This window comes from Cydia pomonella, chromosome 4 (genome assembly GCF_033807575.1).
Source record: "Cydia pomonella isolate Wapato2018A chromosome 4, ilCydPomo1, whole genome shotgun sequence".
In the NCBI taxonomy this organism is placed as follows: Eukaryota; Metazoa; Arthropoda; class Insecta; order Lepidoptera; family Tortricidae; genus Cydia; species Cydia pomonella.
In genome coordinates, this window is record NC_084706.1 from 9,472,868 (window position 1) to 9,490,490 (window position 17,623).

Sequence of the window (17,623 nt, forward strand, 5' to 3'; positions counted from 1 at the left end):
CGTTGGGCCGCCGCGCCGCGCCGCGTCGCATTCGCGAGTCATCGCCCACGTAAGCCGCGCTGTAACACGGCCTGATACTTCGACTTACGAACTGACATATTGAACTTGCCGTAGCATTAGAGTGTACAAGAGTACTCTTACCCTTGTATCGTTGTGTTGTGTGCTGTTCTGTATTGTCAGCCTTCAACACAAGACAGTGCTGTTCGGTGTTTTTTAGGGTTCCGTAGTCAACTAGGAATCATTATAGTTTTTAGGGTTCCGTAGTTAACTAGGAACCCTTATAGTTTCGCCATGTCCGTCTGTCTGTCTGTCCGAAGCTTTGCTCCGTGGTCGTTAGTGCTAGAAAGCTGAAATTTGACATGAATATATAAATCAATAAAGCCGACAAAGTCATACAACAAAATCTAAAAATTTAATTTTTTTAGGGTACCTTCCCTACACGTAAAGTGGGGGTGAATTTTGTGAATTGTCTACAACAAACATTTTTTGATCGGAGATAATCACTCCAAAAGAAAAAAAAAATGTTTCCCCCCCCTCTAACTTTTGAGCCATAGGTCAAAAAATCGTGGAAGTAGAGCTTAAGAAAGACATTAAATGAAAACTATAGCGGATATGATCAGTTAAGCTGTTTTTGAGTTATCGCAAAAAGTTTCCCCTTCATAGTAAAAAGACGTACATCCACAGTTCATCCCTTGGTTAACAATCTACTATACTTTAAGCTCCAGTTTAGCTTATTGTGACGGAGGAATAACTACGGAACCCTACTCTGTTTGGCCGGTTTATTATTTATTTATAAACAAAAGTGATACAAAAATGTTACGCAGTTGTATAAGAGCATAGAACACATGGCACAGTGACACTCGGACACTGCATTAAAGTTAAAGCAAAATGTGTAGTACATACCTAACAATTACTACTACATCAGTACAGGAGGTTTTACTAATAGTTTATCTACTTTACGCATGAATCTTCAAGTGCGCCAAGCACTGAAAAGGGTTGTGAAGTTTCTTTTTTTAAATTAATATTATCCATCACAATTTACGACCAATGAATAACTCGGAAGGGTAATCGGAGCGTGAGATTTTTCACTCTGTCAATTAAATGGCGGATGCCGACGGACGCTATGTTGCTCGGCGGGTATGAAATTAATGAGCGCTATTTCCACAACCATTCGGTGCCTACAGGAAAACGCATTCATGGACCTTAAAACCACTTTATTATGTTTTGGGAAGATTATTTAAATTAGTGAAATATTGGATCTTTAGAGTCCGCAGCAAGCTAGGTTCTCCATATAAACGTAGTTACGCTATCATTTTTAAATGACTAGCCAGATTGCTGTGAAACTTTGTACTTACAATAGGGTAGGGTATCGGCCTGTAATTAGTTTATGTAGCTTCTACCATACTTAAAAAAATACAGCGAAATTAAGTTATTCATACATAACTTGTTTTGCTCTTTTTCGTTTGGCTTGTAAGCTGGAGCTATATAATCTGATTACAGCCATGTCCTTGTATGGGAAAAGTTTCATTACAACCCAACACGCAGTTTTACAATGAGAATGAAACTCCGTTTGCATGGGAAGGTGAAATTCGGCCGAGCTTGTTACGGACTCTTGGTATATTTACAACACAAATTATAACTAAAATAAATATAAATTATAAGAAGATTCAATCTGTATCCATCTAGTACATACAGGTTTTTTATTTAATCAACTGCAATAATTTACAGGGTGAATATATCTGAGCAACTTTTACTATGGGACCAATCCCGAAATCGCGAAAAAAATTGACTATTTCATACATTTTGCTTGTCTGACCTTGACATTTTCTATGGGAGAGTAATTTTTTTTTGCGATTTTGGAGTTGGTCCCATAGTAAAAGTTGCTCATATGACCTATATATTGACCCCATAAATTATGATGGTGACTAAATAAACACCCTGTATTTATTTACAGTAACGATATCTAGTTAGTTGCTCTTAGTTTCTTAGGCATTTTCTGCAAATAGACAGTCACTGTGTTTATTTATGTGTGCATTGTTTTGTTTTGTTATATATTAATTTTCAATTATAAAATTTATAATTTGAATGTATATTCTGTTATTAGATTCTAATTATTATTATGATGTCTGTCTCTTACAAATTCTCGGGAACCATGGGGTCCCTGACATTTGGAAGGCTTGCGTGGGGCCGAAGCCAACACGTAGAGTCCCCTTGCAATAAGACAATTTCCTCTAAATGTAATGTGACATCGACCGACGGTTATCTCTGTTCACACTATAGTAGTGCACCACAGGACAAGCCCCGGTTAAAGAAGGACTATTGTAAAAAAAAGGGGGACTAAAAGAAACCTGGCTGTTGGGTTGAGTTGCTAGTGGACTAGAAACTGGACTATGGAGGATACTATTTAATGGGACTTTTAGAATCATTTTGGAGAAAAGAGCCGCACTATATTATATATAAGGAAAACAATTTAAAACAGTACATTTGTGATGACAAAATTATATTTGCAGTTGGTTGTTATGTTTATTAGTATGGGGAGAACTACAAGGTTAAGTTTGTACCGCAATCTTACCTGCTATTTGTACCTATTCGTATTCGTGTAAAATTCTAAAATAATAATATAATAATAAATAATATTATAGGACATCATTACACAAATTGACTAAGTCCCACAGTAAGCTCAATAAGGCTCGTGTTGAGGGTACTTAGACAACGATATATATAATATATAAATATTAATAAATACTTAAATACATAGAAAACACCCATGACTCAGGAACAAATATCCATGCTTATCACACGAACAAATGCCCTTACCAGGATTTGAACCCGGGACCATCAGCTTCGTAGGCATGGTCACTACCCACTAGGCCAAACCGGTCGTCAATACTTAATCGTATTCGTTCTTGTAAAGTGCTATTCTTTGCATCACGAATTCGGACATACCTCATCGAGTACAATATATCGCCATGCTGACTGATCCTTAACAGCTTGTTGGGCACAGTTATAGTGTGCACATATGAATGTTTGCCATTGTAGAAGTAAGTGTCGGGGCGCCAGATCCGCTCGAGCATCTTGATGGATAGGGACAGTGAGCGAATGGGCCCCAGGAAGGAGAGTCGGGTGTCGCGCCAGTATTGCCTGAAGTAGCAGTCCATTGAATAATCCTGGATGTAAATCTTTATGTTAATTGAAAAATATAAACAGTAGCATATTGGGATTACTGAGCTATATCTATTATACACTAAGATTTAAAAACTCTCTCTCAGGCAACTCGTTTGCATTCATTTACCTATTTATTTGGTCGTTATGTACAGTCCACGTCAAAGATATGTTTACATTTTTCGCCTTCAAAGTAAGTAAATTATGTAAGTAAGTAATGGTCGAATCGAGATATTTCAGAAAATGTAAGTTTCTGCTTTTTGATTTTTATGCTTTATTTTACGTTTTTGTAACCGACAGTTCTTTACGCCCTCAAGTATTGCACTTCTAAAAACAATTATATGAGCGCAAATTTAAGAGTTTAATTAATTAATACTTAAGAACCAAAGAGTTCCGATCCTTTCCGCATTCCATCGGAGATGTGATAAATTAAATTCGATGGTGCCATTTTTTTATATTGTTGTCTAAATACATGTAGTAGGTACAAAAGTAGCTGATGAAACAAAACGCCAAATATAGATAAATTTCTAGAATTTGCGTTCAAAAGTATATCTTTTACAGTCTTTGTTGTTCTATATTAAAGACATCAGTTTTTGTTAAGCTGTTACAGAATGTTACTACTTTTGATGCTGACTGTACCTATTTCTGTTCCAAATTTTTATGTCGCTATGACAAGATAAGTAATAAGGTTTTTATTACATTGTTAGTCTTTTGTTTTGTTAACAAGTGGAATCAATGGAAATCTGATTGCCGCTCAATGTTGTGGAGTATGAACAACATTGACTTACATATTTTCAGGTTTATTTACGACAGAGAGAAGTCCGTCAAATTCCGGAGATGAGGCTGGCAAGACTGAATTTTTAAGGATTGGATTATGCTATATAGCAGTTTAAGGATAAACCCTTATTAATGCCGAGGTAATGATTATAACGACCAAATACGGCAATCAATAATTAAGGCTGACATTCGACTAACCGTCGGCCCCGATAACGGCTAAGGTTAATTATCCTTACGAAGAGATTTTTTAACAATGAGTATTTCATATCTAAGTAGAGTGCCATAGTTGGAAAAAACAGAATGGTCGGCAATCATTCTTCCATAAACCGATTGATTGATGTTGACAGCAATATCTTTGAATGAGTTTTACTTTAAAGTGGAAAAGTTTACTTTCATTGACCCAAAACTTGCATTGTCGACGGAATATCTCGTTTTTACTACAAATTAATGAAATGACTGGTGGTGGACTTTTATGTTGGCTGTTGTATTGTAATCCTACATTGCAGCAAAACTTAGCCGTTGGATTAATAATTGGACACCACGAGACATTTGGCTGGCAGTGCTGGCACAATGTCTTCTCACTCAAAAATATATTTGTTCTTGATACCAACATTCTCCCACCCCTCAGAGGAATTTTCAATATGATGTATTACTTATAAACATCAAGTGCCCCTCCGAAAATATATTGTAGGTACCCAATACAAACTATCAACCTATTTACAATCTTCTAGAGGTGAATTTTCAAACACGCTGAAATCCCGACGCAAAAAAGGGGTGTTATACCTATGTGTTTGAAGCAAATGTCTATCTGTCTGTCGCATCGTAGCTCTCCAACTGTTAGACCGATTTCGATGCAGTTTTTTTACGTGAAAGCGAGTTTCCTTGCGGTGGTTCTATTAGAACCGCGGTGGTTGTATAGAAATCGATCCAGCAGATTGAAGAGTATTAGCTCTTTTCCAAAATAATGAAAGGCATTTTTGGCGTAAAATAGATTTTTTGGCATGTAGCGGAAGGGTTTTTTTTTTTTTTTAATTGAATAGTTATTTTCTCATGCCTATTGTGTAATTGTGTATTTTTACGAAAGCTTAAACAGAATAGTCGTTACTGATACAAATTTTCAACCCCTTTATTAACCTCACCTCAATTAATTTTCAAAAACGCTGAAACCTTTTTTTTCTAATATTGTGTTTATCTATAGAGTTCCAAATCTCTTACTAAAAATAATCATTCCCGAAAAAACTTTCAATTCCTTTTTAACATACCTACTTCGGGGTTGAATATTTCAAATGTTTTCAAAATCATTTCTTACAGTCCGACTCAAAAAATGAGATACGATAACGATAAGTTCTGGTTTAGATAAGTTCTCATTTAGATATAGTCTGTACAGAAGCAGCTCGATTCGGGCAACCAATATCACTTTGATGTTAGAAATATCGTAGATAGATCTTATCGGGTTCACAGCGGAATCGAAATAAACGTCTTTTGATATGTCGTTTAGCTATCGATCTTTTAAAGATCTTAAACGTGTCTTAATCATTCTTCAAATCGGGCCGTTATTGGTTGCTTGCGTTAGGTTAGGTATATAAACAGCCAATTGCGAAAAATTCAGCGATCTATGTTAAACAGTTTGGGCTGGACGTTGATTTAAGTCAGTTAGGGAGGACTTTTACGTTTATAGGAATATTATATTATATATTATATGGAACTTCGATGAGGCGAAATCCTTGTTAACACGAAATAAAATGACATTCCCTTTTCTCTTCAAAGCCCAAAACCTCCAAACTCGAAATATTTAACGTCATTATCACGAGTAACCAAAGATTCCCTTCACGACACGACGGGAATGATTATATGTGTATACCTACGTCTTATTTTCGTCCTAATTAAAACGTCCCGCTTTGTCGCTTGCCAATCTTGCCATAAGGAAGTCTTGTTCGGTTATTCGTATAAAGATACAAGCACATCCCGTCCATATGGCAAGCGACAAAGTAGGACGTTTTGCCGGCAGCGGTCACTTGCCTATCTTTCTACTATCTTTTGATGTATGTAATATAAGATCAGAGGGCCTACCGCGAAACACGAAAAAAACGAAATGTATGTATGACTCTTGCATATTCGAACGATAGAGAGGCAGATAACGAAATTACGATTTTCATGTTTCCCGGTACGCCCTCTGGTGCGGTTGTCAGCCGCGCACAGAATGATGTAGAATGTAATGTTGTTTATGAACAAAGAGGTCCCTATGTACGCGAATAATGGATAAACGCTCACCATATCAAGCTCTGATATCGGGCCCATACTCCTTATCAATATATTGGTTTGCACAACTGTAGGGTAACCTGAAATAAAGTTAAATATGAATACCTGTAGTGGGAACTAAATATCTAGACTAAGGTAAAAGAAATCCGTATTAAGAAAAAAAATCAAATAATGACAGTTTTTCATCACACTGGCTCGTAAAAGGTGTTATTTCATGTAGGCGATACGGTCCGTAAATCCTAAATTTCGACCTAGGGCTAAAATGTATTTTTCAGTACATAATGTTGCTACCTTATTAACTATGTCGAAAATTTAAAGAGCCATATCAAGCGATATATAATCGTCCTGTAAAACGTTATACTATACATGTACGATACATTGCGAATAGGCAATTCGCAAATCATGTCTATTTAAAACACTCCCTTCGGTCGTGTTTTAATTTATCGCCACTCGTTACGAATTTCCTATTTATTGCACTTGTATCGTAATGTACTATTTTCATCATCTTGCTAGACGATGCGGTACGTAAATTCTAAATTTCGACCTAGAGCTTTAATGCGCAAAAGTTTTATATTACTCTTTTTTCCTCACAAGTGCGATAATAGTACATTATGATACAAGTGTGCTAAGTTGGTCATTACATTACGAGGCAATATTGTGCGCGCGAGCTGTAAGCGAGCGCGCAATAAGAAAGCCGATGTGGATAATGACCAATGCACACGCGTTTCATACGACGTTTTTCAACACACTTGCGAGGAAAAAACAAAACTTGTAAATCAGATTTTTTTTGTCAAAACAGTAAAGGTACAATTTTCAAAATGGTGACATCGAATAATTGCACCAAAGCGTGCTGGGCTTGTAGGTACTTATTCGCCAGTTTATTGGAATAAGCTACTAACACGTTTTCCAAGAAAGACTGGGCGCTTTTGCCGATTTTCTATTGAATAAAAGTTTTATATGCCGCCAATTATTTTTCACCCGATTTTGATGGTAAAAAGCTATCGTTCTCAGTTCTTGCCTCTATTAGTATTACTGGCAGCGTCAATTTTATGTGTTTTTCATTTTCAATGCTTGAAAATGACATGTTCGTCGATATATAAACTAAAAACATGCAAAACTATTCCAATTTTAGACAAATACGGAAAATGGTTGGCGCGTTGTTTTTTTTACGCATGAAAAAGGCAAAGGCGCGAACGAAATCGACAAACAGCCAATTTAAAAAATGTAAAAAAGCTAATATTTTATTCATTAATGTACCTAATTTACGAGATAATTTAATCTATAAATTATGTTTGGTATGATAACACCTCTTTGAACTAACATTTGAAACCTCATAGTTGGTTTAAAAAAATGTATTACTCGACCAAATTAAGAAGGCTCCGTTTCCATGCATATTATTTGCAATCAGTTACCTTCTTAACTCAGTCGGATAATATAATGAAAAAGCCCGTGTTATAATATACTGAAAAAGCACGCGTGTTTAATATCTAGGATTATGAGCCAAAAATCGGTGGAATAAAAACGTCATTTTGAGCAAGTGTGTTGAAAATAAAATTGTATGTGCCACGGGCTGTACACAGTAATTACGAACTTGTGTTAATTAAGCCCTCGAATTAGACTTAGGGCTTCAATTCGGCCTCGTTAGTAAATTCTTGTTAACGGCCATCTACTCAATTTCTACGCAAGGAAGGTATAAATTAGTTATATAAAATACACTTCCTTTAAAAAAATGTATAAAATATTAAATATTACACAATTTTCTATCGTGGCCGAATGCCGGATGGATTTGATGCCTAACTTGTCAAAAATGACAATATGGCGGACCAATGTTTGAAATGTCACCTTTCTTCGCAAGTGTGATGAACTGATGAAAGACATTGTGTTTGCCACGAGCAGTACAAGAATTACGAACTCGTGTTAATTAAGCCCTCGCCTTCGGCTTTGGGCTGAATTAACACTTGTTTACCGCCCTTAATACACAATGTAGTAACCTAACCTTAAATTAATTTTTACCATACCAAGTTGTGTTACCCATTTCTAAAGTAATCTGATGCAAATTTGATTTCTCATGTTGATTAGTAGAATTTGACTTTTAAGTAATAATTTTGAATGATTAATAAATAACAACTTTCGTTTTAAATTTGATAAAACAATTGTAATGTTTTACAGTTAGTATTATACTCGCGTTGGTGCGATGAAAGATTTTGTGTTTCATTCCGGAGCAAAGTTTGTCTATCCCTCGTGTGTTGATGCCTTCGCAACTACGCTTGTGGATCAATTTCGGAATCTTTCGCTTACTCGGGTATCAAGCAATCGGGCAACACAGGGGGTTAAACAACAACTCCCTCAACTTGCCTCCCTATAAAACAAATAACCATTCCTTAACTGGCACACTAATATTAAAACATGTCGACGCATACCTTTTCCATGAGTAGGGAGCTGCGAGTTCTCATAATTCTTCAAAAGGTTCTCGAGCACCAGAGTAATATTTCTGGAAACCGCGTCGTTGATGCTCCTTTTGTTTTTCCACATATAGCGCGTGTCCATTTCACCAAACGTTGTGTTCAAATAATTGGAAATTATTTTGTCACTGGTGTCCCAGTAGTCACGGTCGCTATAACCGGGGGCTTGTGGAGCTTTTTTATCAACGCTGGACAAAATCTTGGGAGAGTGTTGTGACGCCGCCTCGCGGGACTTCGCGGTCAGCGATATTGGAAATGTTCCATTTTTAGTTGTCAAGTAGACCGGTCCTTTTGCGTCAACTTGCGGGCTGCAAGCAGAGAATGTTGACGTTATTATATTTTTTTAAATGCTTCAGTAGAGCGCTGCAATGCCAGCCTCGATGAAATTGCGCTCGGCAGCTGAATAGTGTTTTTTTTTGTTTTATTTTACCCTTCATTGATCTCTTTCCCATTGGACCGTGTAATGAAGATTTTGTTTTTGCAATTATATTGGAAGCTCGACGGAAGTGTATGTTCTTAGAGGCTTAAGATATTAGTACCTACAGATATACTCGTAAGACCAAATAATATTTGATAATATTTGACCTTTTTATTAAGGTAGTGGCGATAATGCAATGCAACCATTTTTGGCATTGAGATTACATTCAAAACATTAGACACATGTATGTGTCACTGTCGATATGGAGTTATTAGTACTTTCTAAACCTAGATATCTATTGGTGAGAGAATGAAGTCTGATGTCTATTAATAGTACATTACTATACCTTAGAGGTCGGGAAAAGGAAATTATACAGACCAAGTAGACATAGACGGATACGCGGATATCAACTACTACTCAAACTTGCAACAAATAAAATATAGTCCATTTGTTATATTCGTAAATTGTGTTTTTAGAAGTTAACACAGCAAAAAACAATTTACGAATCTACTACTATTTGATTGAATGCCAAGACGTCGTGTCACAATTTGACGTTTAAAAACAAAAGAAGGTTTAATCAATGAATTGCCTAGGTCTGTTGATCAATGTCTGGCTCAATGATCGATGGGTAATAAAGATACTTCAAATACATAAAAATAACTAGTCGATTATCAATCGCTTCAACACTAAAGGGCCCCTTTGATTACTCGTACCAGTTCGCAGAACAATATCGGCCTGTCAGTTATTCGCGATTGTCAGCTTTTGCGAATAACTGACACGCTAATATCGTTCGGCGAACTGGTACCTAATCAATGGGTCCATTAAATAATTAGCAATGCAAATGCAATAATAGCCTGACTAAAATATGATATCGTCGTTTTTTGGGTTCCTTAGCCAAAAATAGCAAAAACGGAACCCCTATTACCCAAAAACTGTAATTTATATTTTAATTAAATTTAGAATGTAGGTAGATTCATATTTTTTGTAGACCGCTACGTAGTTTAGAAGTTAAAATTAAAAATATATATTTTTAGGGGGCACTCCATAAAAACTTAACTGATTGAACTATTTTCAGTAAAAATCAATTTGTATAGGATTTCAGGGTGTGTCCATTATAAAAATTGTTCAGTATGGATACCTACATATTCATCCCTCAGAGTAGGGTCAAATATAACAAAAACAACCTGTATTTACTATTTACGTAAGTTCATTTTAATATCTAAACCACTTACTTGCCAAGTCAGTTAATTAATAAAAAAATAATTCTAAAGCAATACTAATTTCTGTCTAGAGCTATCAGTATCCACCTGAATAAATTGGAATCGGCTAAAACTGTTTCTTTGACGATATTCATCAAGTCGTATTTCTTTTTAATTGCTTGAATATAAAGCAAACCCGGACTAGTTGGAGTAATGGCATTTATTCTGGAGCACCTTTGGAGACCCTTGGCACGGGGCCCGGGCGGTTCTTTGTTTTGGGTTATGTTAAAGAGGGTTTCGGTACATCTTGTGGATAAAAAAATATTCATCGCTGCCTTAAATCTCGCAATTCCTTCGATATCTCTGCATACTATTAGTCCTAAATTGTGTTACCTAGCTATATTATACATACTTAGGTTACGTCCTGGAGCAAACTTAAGATTCACATATAATGCCAGCACAACACTGGAGCAGCATGTGCAGTTTAATTTACCTATAGATTTGCTTATGATTTTTGTTCATGTTATTTTATGACTTGCAACGGACCTTACGATTCCCAAGCCCCAATACGATTATCTCTACGAAGCATTTGTCCTGTGACACGAGTAACACATGTAACACATGACCTTCATTTAGCATCAAATAAACAGTGGGGGGGAAGGGGGGGGGGGGGGGGGGGGGGCAAATGGCCCCATAAATAAAAATAAAAATTGGGGACAATCTTATATAGAATATCGACCTAGCCCCAAACTAAGCACAGCTACTATGCATAGTAGCTTTGCTTAGTTTGGGGCTAGGTCTATCCATAGCTATGGGTACTAGGCGACGATATACATACGTATAAAGATAAATATACAGGGTGGCACTTAACTATGGTATTTGCTGAAAGTATAGTGTTATCTAATTAATTTTTAATCAAATTATTATCATTTTAAAGCTAGGTTAAGTAAAACAAAAAAACATTAACAATTAAACGTTTTATTATAGGTGACAACCCTGTCGCTATAAAGTTACTATTTACATTTGCACATGACACATATCAATCACTTCACATACCTAAAACAATTTTACACAATTTACATGCGATGTTCAAAAGTACCGCCATGTCTGATTATGCAAGCTGCTGCTCGTGCTCGCGTATGTTGGTGTACTTGCGACAAAATTTGGGTGCGGATATTTCTCCTGCGGAGAATTTCAAAGGCGACCGTAAGCCTATGCTTCATCTCTTCTGCGGTGTTACACTCTTCTTTGTACATCATGTCTTTTAAAGTACCCCACAGAAAGAAATCGAGCGGCGTTAGGTCCGGAGACCTAGGTGGCCAACGGCGTGGACCAATCCACTGACGCCCGAAAAGTTCAGTTAGTTTACGTCGCACTTCATCTGTGGAATGAGCTGGTGCTCCATCTTGTTGGCACCAGATAAGTTGTCTTTCGGCCAATGGCAAATCTTCGAGATAATCATAAAGCTCCGTATCTAAGAGGTTCATGTATCCCACTCTATTGAGAGTTGGTGGTAAAAACACAGGCCCTATAATGGTGTTTCCGTGATTGCCGTCCAAACGTTCACTGACCAACGATATTGGTGTCCTGTATAACGATATTCGAACGGGTTTTCTTCAGCATAGACATGCTCGTTACGCCGATTCCACATTCCGTTTCGTGTGAACAAACTTTCGTCGGTCCAAATTACGCGTTTGAGAAACTCTCCATCGTCCGCCAACCTTTCCAAAAGCCACCGACAATATGCTTCCCGGACAGGACAGTCTCTAGGAAGCAAAGCCTGAACCTTTTGAATTTTGTACGGGTGACGGCCGGCACGTTTTAATATTCGTAGTATTTTTGTATCATTCGTTTCAAAATGTCGGCCCACCTGTCTCGAACTTGCTCTTGGATTTTGATCGAAGTATCGCAGTACCCTCTTCAAATCGCACAGCATGCTGCACAACGCGTCCACCGCGTTGGTCGTCCAGCCTTGTTCGTGGTACGATGTTCCTATTGTTGGTAACACGATCAATAGTACGCAAAATTGTCATATGCCCTGTTGGATGGGGTGGTGGGTACCTGTTTCGGTACACTCCGCGTACAAAAAAAGCTAATTTAAATAACCTCTAGCATTCAATTAATTTTGAGATATTTTTAATACCATATCAGATATTTTGCCAATGACAAAGTCAGCTGTATTCAATCAATCGTCAAGCAAAAAACTGGCCAGTATTATTAAGTCTTAAAAAGTTTCGTCGCTACATGATAGCTTTGTTACTCTTTTAAATATTCTTGACGAAGATATTTTACAATTTAAACATTAGATTAACTTGTCAATAAATTATAAAATTGTAACAAAAATTAAGTAGCAAGTATAAGTGTAGTCCGGCAAACCAAATGTCAGTATTTAATAAGAACGTAAAAAATACCATCATTCTAAACAACATATCTTTTTTTAGAATGATGGTACTAGAAAATAAAGAGACAGTATGATTTTGTTTGTCTTTAGTTGAAATGAGTTACTTCAGTGTCAATTCCTACACATGTATAGGCAATATGTCATTTATTTTGCAGTGACATGTAATTGTCATTTTTTTATTTTTGATACTAAAGGTCATTCAGGAATCACCTTCAAATTGCTTAAAATGTTACCTTAATATTTATTTGTTAAATACTTAAATAAAAAAGTACCTTATTTAATTAGATTTTTTTTTGTGTTTTTTTTTTTTAATATAATTTCAGGTTTTAATTTTATAGCTTTTTGACGTTTAGTAGATAAATGAGTTTTATTCTAAATTAAATAAATTCACTGTTTTATTCGAATTTCAACATCAGTCTTGTTAATACTAAAACAACACATTTTGATCACGAAATCTAACATCAATGGTTAACAAAAAACATTGTGTTGTCATTAGATGATCAAACGTCTTTGAGAAATCTGAGAATATACTTACTGCAATTAGTTTCACGTCTCTCTTTGTGGTCATACGCAAAGTCGTACCATAGAGAAAATTATCTGTTGTGTGAACTGTTCAAATAAAAAATAAATATTACTTATATGCTCACAAGTTGTTTTCCACACGACAACAAAATATTTTTTATGCGCAAAACTAAAAAAGAACCCTAATCACTTAAACTAAAATGATGAGGTACTCAGCAGTCTATGGAGGTTAAACCTCTTTATTAATTTCATTATCTCGGGCCGACAATATCTATGTCTAACTTCCGTTCCGAGTTCTATGAGCGACCAAATATTAAATTACCTGCCTACGTAAAGGTTACGTAAAGGTCAAAAGGTGGTCTAAAGGCAATACCGATATGCGGCAACTGCTACGCTATTGCGAATGACAATGATAATGTATAAAAATAAATTATAAAATATCCTTGAACTATTTGTAGGTTAATAGTTTCTTCAACAATTTCTGTAGGTGGCCAAACTGGCCGATATTATAAGAGCGTTGGCCGACATTGAGTGAGATCTCTTCACTTTACGCAAGATGTTCGAGTTTGGCGTGAAGAGCCCGGATGACTTTGTGCATGTATTGGAGGAGCGTCAGATGCACAGTCGCCCCAATTGCCGAGTGATAGGCTATGATTGCGCCTTCTATGCATGAACTACCTACTTGATTACTACCCTTTATGCCTCCCGTATAAGCCTTGCGATTGATTCATCAATAATCCATAACAGTGTTTTTGACTATCTCCACAAAAAAATAAAAATAGTTGAAAAAATAAAGATAATTCACACAACAAAATTATGACTGATGATACAACTTTTAAAACGTCGAATGTTAGACATTTAAGAAAATTTTAATGAATAGGTAATAGGTAGCCCCACGAAGAGAGACTAAATAAGTACACACAACAACAGTCATGTTACATATTTATTCATAGGTTAGGTACATGACTCATGTACCTAACCTATGAATAAATATGATGTATAAGTCGGTGCCATTTTAAAATTAGCGAATAAATATAATCACACATAGGTATAATAACGTAGGTTTACTTATTTGTATGTGATTATAGTCATTTATCATTCGTTTAATTCGCCTCATCTCCAAATTGCAAGGCAGCTTTTTATCGCTCTAGAACTCGTATTTCTATATGCCTTTGTCTGAAAGTAAGGGCAGAAAAGAAAGGCTCTTCATTGTTACGCTCGGCTCGATTGATCTCGTACACGTGACAATTTAATTAATTAAAAATGTTTAATGAATAAAGCGACACTTTGACTTTGCCAAGAGAGGTAATCATGAAAGATATTTTGGCGCTTTACTAAGGAAAGCATTTGTCCTATAATCCCAAACATGAACGTTGCGTTGGGGTGAGTGGTATTTAATTAGTGGCAGTAGAGCTAGAGATCCGGGTATCACAATAGCTTTTTCAACACACTTGCACAAAACGGCGTTTTTATTCCACCGATTTTTGGCTTATAATCCTAGATATTAAACACGCGTGCTTTTTTCAGTATACATATTATACCACTCGTGCTTTTTCATTATATTATCCGAGTGAGTTAAGAAGGTAACTGATTGCTAATAATATGTATGGAAACGGAGCCTTCTTAAATTGGTCGAGTAGATTTTACAACATAGACTGGCGGGAGCCGGCGCCCCACCCGATCCCGATCGCCGGTGGGGCGAGGGGCGGCAGACAGTATGACAGATGCAACACTGCATACTAACCTATTTAACAATTAAAATTTGATTAATATGAAAGTTTCTTATTTCCTCGCAAGTGTGTTGAAAAACGTCGTATGAAACGCGTGTGCTGTGGTCATTACACACATCGGCTTTCTTATTGCGCGCTCGCTTGCAGCTCGCGCGCACAATATCGCCTCGTGTGTAATGACAAACTTAGCACACTTGTATCATAATGTACTATTAAAGCACGGACGCAGCGTGAGCCCAAAATAACTAGTATAATACGCCCTACAATTATGCTAAATTGTTATGGATCTAAAGGTCATGTTACACTAGACTACATACTTAAGAGCTATAGAATAGAAATATCTCCGTGCTGCCAGGCCTCGCGGACAGATCTCGCACGTGACCAGTCCCGCTTTCAACTATCGCTAACATTAATGAAAATGATTTCCCGCTAGTCGCTAATTTGTCTAAATTATAACGTTACAGTTTTGCAGACGATTCAGCTGTACTGGATAAGCTAATTTATCTCAAGATTGCTATTCTGCAAACAGATTTACCTAAGATACCTACGACGACGATGCTTGAGGCAAAATAACTAATTAGATCTTCCAGCTCCTGTTTGATCCCATTATCTAAAAGGAAGTAGGAACGTTAGAAGATAATTAAATGTCGTTTCGTGCGTAGGTACTAATAAAGTATCAAACACGTTATTAGAATTGTTGGTTTTTGTTCCCCAGTTGTGATATAAACTGAACGCCCTAGAGAAAATGGCAGGCTAAAACCCACGTGGTGGTCCAATATTAGAAACGACCTGAAGAACCTGAACATCGCAGAACAGACAGCCCAGAACCGACCACTCTGGCGCAAATTGACAAGGAGACCCGACCCACACATAGGTGGGATAAGGGAAGGAAGAAGAAGAAGTGGTGATATAAACTGAAGCCTACCTGTCTTGTTACAGATTCATGTAAGTAGGTAGTAAATAGTACCTCCATTTCAAGTTTGACAACTAGATTTTTTTATTTTGAATATTAAAATCTAGTTACAGTAACTCACTTGAAGATTGAAGTAACTAAATGCCTTTTCAGGGAAATTTACGTAGGGTTATTTTTGGGCCCCCCGCGGGTTGCCCACCTTGTCGTGGTGGAGGGGCTTAGTAGCCGTGGCTTGGTCACCCACGGTGAAGCGAAGAGGCAACCAGGGCCGGCCTGTTTGAGGTGCGGGCTGGCCCGAGGAGGACGCTCCAAGTGGGCTTGGTGAGCCCGCTTGTGACGCGCTGGAGGTGGACCGTCGAGGAAGAGGAGTGTCGGTATTGCGGTGAGCCGTTCTCCCTATCCTCGACGGCCGAGGTGGGATCGCAGGGGAAGAGGCGTGATGGTATCACGATGCGCCACTCTCCCTATCCCCTGCGACCTTGGCGGGGCCGTTCCGCAGTAGCGGCGTTGGTGGGGCTGCAGAGGAAGAGGAGTGTCGGTATTACGGTGTGCCGTTCTCCCTGTCCTCTGCAGCCGAGTTGTGGTTTGCGGCAGAACCATGGACCTCATCTGCCGCCGGGCGCTGGGAGTTTTCTGGCGCCCGTGGCCTCCTTGTGGCGGGCTCGGGGGGGTCCGCTACACTGCAGGACGGAGGCCGAGGAGGAAGGCGCGTCAAACCATCTGGCGCGCCTAGCGTGAAGGGCCTTCGGGCATTTGCGAGGGAGCCGCTCGCGGGCGGCTGCCGCCGGTGGGGTCGCGGATGAGTGCGCAAGCGTTCCCGTAACCCCACCAATAAGGCGGCGAGGTGACATATGGGGGGTTTTTAGTGGGTATACCGTCGGCCTCATTAGCCTGGACGGGAGTCCCACATAACCACTCGGGTCGCCCCCCGCACCCGGGTGGTATGCGGAATGCATTTTCCCACCTAGAAAAAAAAAAAAAAAAAAAAAAAAAAAAAAAAAAAAAAAAAAAAAAAAAAAAAAAAAAAAAAAAGGGTTATTTTTGGTAAAAAAAACTCAGTTTTACTTCACGGTTATTTTCGTATTGCAAGTGGGAGGGGATGCCTCCGAGATCTCTTGACGAATATTTTTACCCACACTATTTCATTTATTCCCTCCCAGGAATCATATCTGTATGTTCGGTAATAAGACAAGTGACGGCTATTCAACATAGTATGTACAAATTTTATGCCAATTTCGAAGTTTCTACGTACCTACCTTATAAAAACAAAAGAACAACTTCGACATAAAACTTAACTGCGAATCATGGGGTGGCTAGTAACGACGAGTTAGGAGCACTTCGTGGGTGCGAATCGAGAAAAGAGAGAAATAGGAGAATAACTCTCATTAGTACGCCGAAGCTACATGCCAGATAAGAGCTTGGGACATTTTGCTGTATTATTCGCACCCTTTTTCTCAACATTTCTATTTATCCATATTATTACGCTACTAAAATATTTTATATATGATATTACAGTAACAACAGAACAATACTTCTTTATTCGGGCCTATTAATAAATGGTTCTTTGGACATCACTTTTCTCAATATTACATTTAAATAAGGGTCAACTTCACCAAATCAGCATTTTTATCTTATATCCATGGAATTTTAATATATTGATTTGATACATATAATAAAATGTAATGTGACAATTTGTAGAAAAATAAAATAAAGCCAATATTACTTTCAGCATACACATATTTATGAAATTTTGGAATAAATATTTCAGTTTGAAAATTCG

General features: G+C 37.5%; 1 protein-coding gene across 5 annotated transcripts in view; it reads right to left on the reverse strand.

Annotated features, from left to right (window-relative positions):
- The window catches only part of LOC133517040 (gamma-aminobutyric acid receptor alpha-like), a 76,282-nt gene that overhangs the window by 27,284 nt on the left and 31,375 nt on the right, over nucleotides 1-17,623 (reverse strand). For 4 of the 5 annotated variants that reach the window (XM_061850164.1, XM_061850163.1, XM_061850162.1 and 1 more), the window contains exons 2-4: nucleotides 8,619-8,968; nucleotides 6,211-6,278; nucleotides 2,947-3,167 (exon numbers count right to left, since the gene is read on the reverse strand). In XM_061850164.1, coding sequence (XP_061706148.1) covers nucleotides 2,947-3,167; nucleotides 6,211-6,278; nucleotides 8,619-8,968 — 639 coding nt within the window. The remainder of the gene's footprint in view (nucleotides 1-2,946; nucleotides 3,168-6,210; nucleotides 6,279-8,618; nucleotides 8,969-17,623) is intronic. The other variant, XM_061850166.1, reaches the window with a different exon arrangement.